This window comes from Mastomys coucha, unplaced genomic scaffold (assembly GCF_008632895.1).
Source record: "Mastomys coucha isolate ucsf_1 unplaced genomic scaffold, UCSF_Mcou_1 pScaffold15, whole genome shotgun sequence".
Taxonomy (NCBI): domain Eukaryota; kingdom Metazoa; phylum Chordata; class Mammalia; order Rodentia; family Muridae; genus Mastomys; species Mastomys coucha.
Genome location: NW_022196897.1, coordinates 74,844,814 through 74,854,947, shown reverse-complemented (window position 1 = coordinate 74,854,947; position 10,134 = coordinate 74,844,814). Strand labels below are relative to the sequence as shown.

At 35.2% G+C, this 10,134-nt stretch overlaps 1 protein-coding gene across 2 annotated transcripts; it reads right to left on the bottom strand.

Annotated features, from left to right (window-relative positions):
• Positions 1 to 6,023: 6,023 nt before the first annotated feature.
• Positions 6,024 to 8,085, bottom strand: LOC116092175 (olfactory receptor 140-like). 2 transcript variants are annotated; one of them, XM_031373523.1, is made up of 2 exons: positions 8,075 to 8,085; positions 6,027 to 6,933 (listed from the first exon to the last, which is right to left on the bottom strand). In XM_031373523.1, exons 1-2 carry the CDS (start codon positions 8,083 to 8,085, stop codon positions 6,027 to 6,029), a joined length of 918 nt encoding a protein of 305 aa, XP_031229383.1. The 2 variants fall into 2 exon arrangements, with proteins under 2 accessions (XP_031229381.1, XP_031229383.1); XM_031373521.1 differs by lacking the exon at positions 8,075 to 8,085 and having other exon boundaries at positions 6,024 to 6,979.
• Positions 8,086 to 10,134: the final 2,049 nt, after the last annotated feature.

Below are 10,134 nucleotides of genomic sequence, written 5' to 3'. Positions count from 1 at the left end.
CCATTTGTCAATTCTTGATCTTAGAGCATAAGCTATTGGTGTTCTGTTCATGTGCTCAAGGTTCTTCCCCACATTCTTTTCTATTAGTTTCAGTGAATCTGGTTTTATCTGGAGGTCCTTGATCCACTTGGACTTGAACATGGTACAATGAGATAGGAATGGATCGATTTGCATTCTTCTACATGCTAAGTGCCAGTTGAGCCAGCACCATTTGTTGAAAAAGCTGTCTTTTTTCCACTGGATGTTTTTAGCTCCTGGTTAAAGATCAAGTGAGCATAGGTGGGTGGGTTTAATTCTGGGTCTTCAATTCTATTCCATAGATCCACCTGCCTGTCCCTGTACCAATACCATGCAGTTTTTAATCACAATTACTCTGTAGTACAGCGTAAAGTCAAGGATGGTGATTCCACCAGAAATTCTTTTATTGCTGATAACAGTTTCTGATATCCTAGGTTTTTTGTTATTCTAGATGAATTTGCAAATTTCTCTTTCCAAGTCTGTGAAGAATTGAGTAGAACCATATAACCCTATTAAAAATGGGGTACAGAAATAAACAAAGAATTCTCAACTGAGGAATACTGAATGGCTGAGAAGCTCCTACAGAAATGTTCAACATCCTTAGTCATCAGGGAAATGCAAATCAAAACAACCTTGAGAGTTCATCTCATACCAATCAGAATGACTAAGAGCAAGGACTCAGGTGACAGCAGATGCTGGTGAGGTTGTGGAGAAGAAGGAACACTCCTTCATTGCTGGTGGGATTGCAAGCTGGTACAACCATTCTAGTAATCATTTGGGAGGTTCCTCAGGAAATTAGACATAGTTCTACCTGAAGACCCAGCTATACCACTCCTGGGCATATACCCAGAAGATGCTCTAACATGTAATAAGGACACCTGCTCTGTTATGTTCAGAGCAGCCTTATTTATAGTAATCAGAAGCTGGAAACAACCCAGATATCCTTCAACAGAGGAATGGATACAGAAAATGTGGTACATTTATACAATGGAGTAATACTCAGCTATTAGAAACAATGAATTTATGAAATTCTTAGGGATTTGAATGTATCTGGAGCATATCATCCTGATGAGGTAACATAATCACAAAAGAACACACATAGTATGCACTCACTGATAAGTGGTTATTATCCCAGAAGCTTTGTATACCTAAGGTACAATCCACAAACCACAAGAAACTCAAGAAAAAGGAAGACCAAAGTTTGTATACTTCGATCCTTCTTAGAAAGGGGAACAAAATACCCATCTAAGGAGTTGCAGAAACTAACTATGGAGCAGAGACTGAAGGAAGGACAATCCAGAGACTGCCCCACCTGGGAATCCTTCCCATATTCAATCACCAAACCCAGACACTATTGTGGATGCTAGTAAGTGCTGGATGACAGAAGCCTGATATAGCTGTCTTCTGAGAGGCTCTGACAGTGCCTGACTAATACAGAAATAGAGGCTCACAGACATCCATTGGACTTGAACATAGGGTCCCCAATGAAGGCGTTAGAGAAAGGACCTAAGGAGCTGAAGGGTTTACAGCCTCTTGAGACGGACAACAATATGAACTAACTAGTACCCTCAGAGTTCCCAGGGACTAAACCACCAACCAAAGAGTACACATGGTGGGATTCATGGCCCCAGCTGTATATGTAGCAGAGGATGGCCAAGTCAGTCATCAATGGGAGGAGAGGCCCTTTGTCCTGTGAAGGTTCTATGCCCCAGTGTAGGGGAATACCAGGGCCAGGAAGTGGGTGGGTTGGTGAGCTGAGGGAAGGGGGAGAGAATAGGTTTTTTTTTTCCAGAAGGGATACTGGGAAATGGGTTATCATTTGAAATCTAAATAAGGAAAAATATCTAATGAAAATAATTTAAAGAAAAGAAAAAGAAAAGAGTATACATCCTATTTGCCTTAAATATATTATATAACCATATAGTATAGACCATTGGTTTAATAGTCTATACTTAACTAATCAATATAATCCAATTACAAACCTTCCTGTCTCCAGGACCAAACTTCAGGTATTAATGAATAGCCTTCATAAAGTAGAGAAAACATGGAAATCAAGGTGATTCTTTTTGTTATTTAACTGCCTAGCTCTCTATGTTATAACATCACATTGTTCTTTCTCTAGGTCTAAAGATGGTTGCAATAAACCTGTGCATGTGTGAGCTCAAAGGGGATCCCTTGCCAGGATTCTTAGCTTACAGCACATGTCTCTACACTAATCTCCATTCGCTCTTACTGTTACAGGAAAAAATCCTTGTAAGCAATCACAGATCTAGAATAATTTAAAACAGGAGTCTTATGCAAGAAGTGCTAAGAAAGCTGTCTTCTTTCTTAAACTTGGGGAACAGAGTAAGATTCCTTTTGTCTCTGTTGGGAATACCTATCACATTCAGCTTGGCCTGGCATTCTGTGTATGCATCTCCAAGCTCCTCTTTCCCTGTGGCTCCCTCCTACTGCAGTAGATCCCAATTCATTACTGGAATATTCATCATAAAATGCTTTCTGCAGTTAAAAATCTTGGTTAGAGTGAGTCAACATAGTTCTTATCCCACCCAGGCCAGTTTCTAACTACAGAATATTCAGTCCTGCAAGGAAAAGAAAAAAAGAAAACAGAAAAAAAAAAAGAAAAAGAAAAGAGAGCTCTCATAAGTAATCAAAATTAGTGTGTTCACAACTACTAAAAATGTAGTTTCTGATTGTTTGTATTTTTCTTTTAATTCCTACCAACTCTAGAATAGATAACTGGGAATGCTAGTATATGCCTATAATCCAAACTTTGGTAAGTCTGGGATAGGAGAACTACATGCTTCAGACCAGGACTGTCTAGAACACATTAGTCCATGTCTAAACAATGCTAACACTAAACCAAAACAAAACAAAAAAACTAGAAAAAAAGCTCAAGATACTATGTGACATAATTACTATTATTTATATGTATTAAATAAAGATTGAAAAGCTAAGGAAAGTTGATCAAATCCTTTGGGTACTTAAGTCATGTGACAAGTCCACAGCATAAACCATGGACTACAGTCTTCAACTCTCAATATTATCCATCCTATCATGTAGCACATATGTGATTATAAAAGCAATAATAAACAACAAAATTTTTGGAGAGTAATGATCAGTTATCCATTATGATTAATTTCATTTTTATAAACTTCTCATCTTTAAACATAATTTTATAATCACTAATAACTTTAGCTCAAAAGAATAAGAAACTGTATATTTTAAATGAAAATATCAAATATGTTCCAAAAATACTTATAAGTATCTTTTTTCTTTTAAATTGAATTCTTTTATGTTTTAGATACCAAAGAGTTGTTCAGATACCAAGTGCTTATTCATGCAGAGAAATCATAGAACTCTGAAATAATAAAATAAAACCTTTCTAAAAGATACACATGATGTTTTAACCCAAAGCTCTGATATTTAAAGTTCTTGAAATGTTTGAAAGAGCACTACATTTAAATATAGAAATGTGGGCCTGGCGAGATGGCTCAGCAATGAGAACATTGACTGCTCTTCTGCAGGTCCTTAGAATTTCAGCAACCACATGGTGGTTCACAACCATGCTTAATGAGATCTGACGCTCTCTTCTGGTGCATCTGAAGACAGCTACAGTGTATTATGCCGGAGCAAGCGGGGCCATTCTGAGTTCAATTCCCAGTGCCACATAATGGCTCATGGCTATCTGTACAGCTACAGTGTACTCATACACATAAAATAAATGAATAAAAGATTTCACTTGAAAAAGAATATAATTATAAAAAGAAATAAAAAATAAATATAGAAATGTGAAGTCTGGTCACCAATCCATTTTAATTTTGGCTACATATTTTACTTTTCTGAACTCATTTTCACTCATTGATGAAAATGCAATAGTCATATTGGGTTCTTCCCCTTAGGTGAGATGTAAGAGTCAGATAAGAGGTCTAAGGAAGAACTTTATATATAATAATATGCATTTGTTCTTGGTTGCAAGGTCAAATATGATGTGAAAAAGAAATATAAAATTCTAAAAATAAAAAATTCATTAATTTTAAGTAACATGCCATTATTTTGTATTGTAAAATAAACTTGTAGGAAGGATTTAGGTATTTGTGCTTAAAGATGGACACTAGGAGAACCCAGAATGTTAATCATGAAGGGTTGTTCATTCAAGGGAAAAATAATATATCCATTATCTGCCAGGAAGGCCAAGAACACATGTATTTACTAGAATGATGACTTTTTCTCTAACTGTAAGGCTACATATTATTCCAACACTGAACCCTTCTCCCGACCCTTATTGTATACTTGATTTTCTTAGTCAATCTACAGATCTTATCTTTATGGATTTTACAAAGAGTTTTGAGGTAATCATGTCTGATCTGTATTTAGGTTACTTTATTTCACAAAGAGATCTATATTTACTTTATTGCAAATGTGGACCTGAGTTAATTATTAGCAGAATAAATTTTCACCAAGTTATTTTGTGCTTAGACAGGACTAAAATAAACTACTTAGAGGTCAATTTTGAACTAACATCAGTTCTTAAGTTTCTTTGAGCATAATTACCTCCTTGTCTCCCATGGAGACATGCTTCTCCGAAGCACAAAATTATAGTATAAAGTTTTGTTTTAATTGTATTATTATTATTTGTTAATTTCTTAGTGTGGTTAATTTATAAATTCGTAAACTCATAAATGTATAAATGTATCTAGAAATAAGCATGTATAAAACTATACTGTCATCATCTGAAGGACTTGAAATTTATCACTCGTGTATTAAGGGATCTTGTATAAGTAACTTTTATTCACCTGATAAAATTGTTGCCAAAGCTTATTGCCTCAGTCTGCTAACCTGGCCCTAGCCCTGGAAGATTCTAGTCTCTGTAAGATCTAATCCAGGTGTAATGTTTTTAGCCTTGAGACTTGCTGTTGATAGTTCATCCTTTCCTAGTTCTTTCTGAAGTCTGGCTACCTGTCAGCTCAGCTCTTCTGTCTCAAAACTCCTCTCCAAACTTCTGGGCTAATAACCACTTATCAGAGAGTGCATACCATGTGTGTTCCTTTGTGATTGGGTTACCTCACTCAGGATGATATTCTCCAGATCCATCCATTTCCCTAAGAATTTCATAAATTCATTGTTTTTAATAACTGAGTAGTACTCTATTGTGTAGATGTACCATAATTTCTGTATCCATTCCTCTGTTGAGAGACATCTGGGTTGTTTCCAGTTTCCGGCTATTATAATTAAGGCTGCTAGGACCAATAAGTGAGAGAGTGTGGGGTAGCATGCAGGGGGAGGGAGGAGGCAACAGGGGTTTGTTCTTGATGTTTTTTTGTTTTTGTTTTTCCTTTGAGGGGAAACTGGGAAAGGAGAAATCATATGACATGTAAATAAAGACATTATCTAATAAAAAAACCTCTCCTCTCCATACTACCTTTTAAATTTGGTTTCTTTCTTGGCCTCTGACTTAATTGTTCCTCTTGATCTTGTACTAACCTTGGCAATATGCTCTAATCTTATGACTCCTTTTCATTCTCTGGTATGTTTTTTCTTCACCTTCATCTAGCTTGTTCTCTGTAACCTGTCTGTCTATGAGTGTCTCAGTAAAACTGCCTCCTCTCCTTTCTTTTTCTCTCTGTGCTATTTTCTATTAAGTAGCCTTCTTTTCCCTGTCTTCTTAGTAGTTAGTCATAACCTTTTTTGTCAAATCTGACTCTGATTCATCATTTTTTTCTGCCACTCAATTGGACATCACTTTCAAACATGGGTGCTTTCTTCTACAAATTAATTTTAACTTCACTATTTGGGATTAAGTGTGTGTACTAAGGGTATGTCTGTATTCAAGTAAGAGGGGTTAAAGTTTTATGCTAATGACTCCACCTCACCATAAATAGAAACTAGGTTTTGTTTTGTTTTGTTTTATAGTGTTATCAAATATCCTGCAACAGGTAATATTGTGATAAAAATACAGTCATAAAGAAGATGAGAAGACAAAATATTCATGATATATCATTTGTTATTCAAAAATGCATTCTTTTTAAGAGCATTCTAATGGCATTTTTTACCTCTGCGTTCCTTACTGTGTAGATAACAGGATTTAACAAGGGTGTGATGATAATATAAAACACTGATATTGCTTTATCCATGGGAAAGGTTGCCACTGGTCGCATATACATAAAAATACATGGCACAAAAAACAATACAACAACTGTGATATGGGAGCCACAGGTAGAGAGGGCCTTTTTCCTCCCTGCAGGGCTATTTGTCCTCAAGGAGTAGAGAATGACCACATAGGACATCAACAGCATCGTGAAGGTGATCACGGGGATTACACCACCATTGGCAGCAACCAGGAGACCAAGAAGAAAAGTGTCAGTGCAGGCAAGTTGTAGCAAGGGGAAGATGTCACAAAAGAAGTGATCCAAGATATTGGGGCCACAGAAGGGGATCCAGAGAGTAACAAGTATCTGACCAAAAGAATGTAGAAAACCCACTATCCAACATATTCCCACTAGAAGACAGCACGTTTGGTGGTTCATCCTGGAGGCATAGTGCAGAGGTCTACAGATGGCCACATAGCGGTCATAGGCCATGACCACAAGAAGGACAATCTCTGAAGCTCCTAAGAAATGTTCAACAAAAAGTTGCAATATGCAGCCACTGAATGAGATGGTTTTTGTTTCTGATAGCAAATCTGCCAGCATCTTAGGGATTGTGCAAGAGGAATAACATGCATCTATCAGAGATAAAAAAGCCAAGAAAAAGTACATTGGGGAGTTCAAAGACTGGCTACAGAAGACAGTCCCCACAATGAGCAGGTTTCCTGTGACAGTAATGATGTAGGTGACGAATAACACAAAAAATAGAATTCTCTGAAGCTGGGGATTCTGTGTTAGTCCCATGAGTATGAATTCAGTCACGTTCATTCTCTTTTCTCTCAGTTGTATGCTGGTAGGCATCTCAGGAGTGCTGGTTTAGCCTAGAAAAAGATATTACTAGCCTAGAAAAAGATATGGTTTCAGTTAAGAACAAAACATTTTAACCATATAAGTTATTTTGTTTTATGCTATACCGAAGGGAAATGCTTTATACCATATATTTCATAAAAAGAAATTAGAATTAACCATCTTATGAGGATTTTTATTTGAAGCCAAATTCCAATAAAATACTTCATTAAAGAACTGTTTTTTAATTTCTAAGTTTAATTCCTATTTAGTCTTGGCTAGCATATTCATACTTATCAATGCAAAATGATTTTTTTTTTTTGGTTTTTTGAGACAGGGTTTCTCTGTGTAGCTCCAGCTGTTCTGGAACTCACTGTGTAGACCAGGCTGGCCTTGAACTCAGAAATCTGCGTGCCTCTGCATCCCAAGTGCTGGGACTAAAGGAATACACCACCACCTCCTGGCCTACAAAATGAATTTCTTAAAGAAATTATATCATGTTATAGATTGTTTGTAATCTTGATTGTGTGTGTGCATGTGTGTGTGTGTTTGTATGTGTGCACATGCACATACTAAGACTTATTTAGGTGTAATACAATCTTAATATTTGTTTAACAGTTAATTTTGGGGTCATTTATATATATTTATTAATTATCTCTAGCAAATGAATATACAGTAGTAGAAAATAAAATCAAGCTATTTCCCTTCTCCATAGAGACTGGAGATAGAAAATTTAAGAAATAGCATTATATAAAATATATGTTTATAGCAGTTTTCCTGAATATAATATGGCAAGAGTAGCCAAATGATTCTTAATAAATAATCATATTCAGAATAGTGCTCAAAACTTCATTAATATGGAATTCATAACTAGTATTAGCAACAGTGAAGAGACAGTTAAGATGATATCTAAAATGAGTCTTCAGATAGAAATATCATGGAAAATCCCTGTGGAATGAGTAGCTAAAGTCAATAACCTATGGAATGAATAGAGTTAAAGTCAATGACCTGGGGGATAGACCTGGTCAAAGTACACTTAGGTGGTATACTTTGGTTGGTAAGTTGGTTCGAGATCTTGTAAGCCTTTAGATCATTGCATAGGGCACGATTTTATTATATATGACAAATTAGCCATTGCCAAATTTAATACAATACAAAATAATACAATCTGACTTACTTGTCATTTGAACTATTCTGTACAAAGAACAGGATATGGATAACACAAGAAGCTAACTAGTTGAGGTATTATCTTTACTATCCAATTTAAAGAACATGGTGTTTTAAACCAGGGTAGTAGCAAGAAAAATGTTTCTATTCACATGAACTTTATACTAGAAAAGGTATTATGAAGTTTTAACTTTGTACTAACAGAGAAGACTATTGTTACTGAGATAAACTAGGGTTAAAACCTCCTCCAGCATAGCCTACATTTTCATTTGAATTTACTAAGTACAAGATTTATTTATGTTGATTGATTCTTAATGTTGTTTGTATTCTTGTGGATGAGATAAAACGGATAATGTGGTGAGCCTGTTCAATATTACTTAGCAGTCTTCAAGCATAACCTTATGTTGAAATGAAGAACAAACATATTTCATAAAATATGTTTAACCTAAAAACCTGAACATTTTCTGTAAAATCAAGATAATTGACCAAATGGGCCACTTCGAGAATGACAGGGAAACAAGTTCATTAGCACAAAGAAGGTATAAAGCTGACAGTTCTCATATAATCTATTTATCCTGTGATGAAATTTTTAGAAGAGTTGCACTGTAACTACTTACTGTGAAAACTGAAAACATGACCTCATGCATGTGTTGTCTGAAACCACATCTATACTCAGAAACTCAGAAAGCTCCATAAAAGACTAGAGCTCCTGCTTATAATTTCTTTGCCTCTTTTATTCATAAACATGTATCCTTTTATGTTGTCTTCTTTAACAACATGACCATTGACAAAATGTTTAACATACTTGCAGAAGATTTACTAGTTATTCTTTTTTCAGTACATAGTTAAAATGTAGTATTTTTGTAAAAAATAAGCATGAATGCCACATGGGATTTTCTGGAACAAAGCAATGCATATACTTACAAAGGTTGTTTCTCTCTGATATTTTTCCCTTTGAACTTAGTTTTCTTCTTCACTCAGCAACAATTTCTCTACTCTATAAATTTTCAGCCCCTCATTGTCACCATTTTCTTTTAATGCTTCCTGATAATTATACTGAAGATAAAATGGAGACTAAAATTAAGAAATTGTATGCTAACTGCACAATCTAGAAGATGTCACCTGGGCTTCCTCATAAAAAACACAAATATTGCTATAAAAAGAGATTTAGACTTTTGGAATAATAAGACTGCAATTCTTTTCTGTATTTCAACAATATTGCCATGTCCCTTTGGGCAGAAAGGTATCCTTAGTTTGAGTTTCTTCAGATCCTACATCTTCATCCAATTATTGTGGCATTTTCATGAATCCCATCTCATGGAGTTATACACAAAAGGCTGTATGACTTTTCCTATTATGTTGATAGGGAAATGTAATATAGAGAACGTAAACCAGGAAGAACATATCTCAGCAACACAAACTCAGGTCTATCTACTTTAAGTCTTGATCTTGACTTGGTCCCATAGAATTTCATATGCAACAACTCACCTAGACAGGTTCTCTGTTCCTAAGAGCAGCTTCCAAGTAAACCCCTAAGAAGACTCATTCTCATCCTAACTCCTTGAAAAAGCGATTGGAAAACACTTGAGAATTTGAAATACATAACTACCTATAATCCTATGAGAATTTCTCACTTCCATTCTCAGGAGAATTTAGAAATATCAACTTATTTAGTTTGCAGCTTTACTTAATAATGTATGACTATCCCCATTTAAAGAGCATTCCATATCTAGCCTAAGGTTATCACTGAAAGAAAATATAAATTATACATACATTATTTTGAAGCCACATCTACATTTACTACACAATATCTTTATAACATAATTATGTTTTCTCCAACTGAGACATAGAAGCACTAGGCTTCTACTAAGATTATTTTGCTTACCCAGAATATTATAACTAAAATGACAAAAAATTTCAATCAAATTTCTAATGTTTCATTTGTCCTCTTGTCTGACCAATTTAAGATTTCTCTGAACTTCAAACACCAGAAATTGATGGACTGTGTCTTTATTTC